We start from the raw sequence: 409 nt of genomic DNA, 5'->3' as shown, positions 1-409 counted from the left end.
TGAAGCTCCTGTGCCTGTCAGCAGCCCTGCCACAGAGATGGGCCCCCCAGCCTAAGCCCCAATCCCGGGGCCCGGGGGCCTCCCCCGCACCTCCATCACTGGCTCTCGGGCAGACCCAGTGCTGTGCCACTGCCCTCAAGGGTGGTGCCCGGGCCGTGCTTGGCGAGCTGCCGTAGGTCCCGCACTGACCTGACGGCCCACTGGGCCAGCTCCCGCAGCACACCCAGGCCCCGCAGCTTCTGCTCAAAGAGGCTGAGGCGTGGGGGTGCAGGGGGCTCGGAGCCCTCCTCAGCTGGGGCCCCACGGCTCTCCAGCTCCAGCAGCTCCTCCAGGTGGTAGGCAAAGGCCGAGACCTGCAGCAGCACGGCCGCCAGTGCCGGGCCCAGCTCAGCATCGGCATCTCCCAGCT

The 409-nt window shown here is 70.7% G+C and overlaps 1 protein-coding gene across 1 annotated transcript; it reads right to left on the bottom strand.

Annotated features, from left to right (window-relative positions):
- Positions 1-88: 88 nt before the first annotated feature.
- On the bottom strand, positions 89-404 carry LOC104915450 (ciliary neurotrophic factor-like; the record flags this gene model as incomplete). The annotated part of the gene is made up of 1 exon (XM_010726345.1): positions 89-404. A coding segment is annotated over one exon (309 nt), but the record flags the coding sequence as incomplete, so codon positions are not given.
- Between the last annotated feature and the right edge of the window lie 5 nt (positions 405-409).

Source organism: Meleagris gallopavo, assembly GCF_000146605.3.
Source record: "Meleagris gallopavo isolate NT-WF06-2002-E0010 breed Aviagen turkey brand Nicholas breeding stock chromosome 5 unlocalized genomic scaffold, Turkey_5.1 Chr5_random_7180001854637, whole genome shotgun sequence".
Lineage (NCBI taxonomy): Eukaryota > Metazoa > Chordata > Aves > Galliformes > Phasianidae > Meleagris > Meleagris gallopavo.
This window is presented reverse-complemented; position numbering and strand designations above follow the sequence as displayed.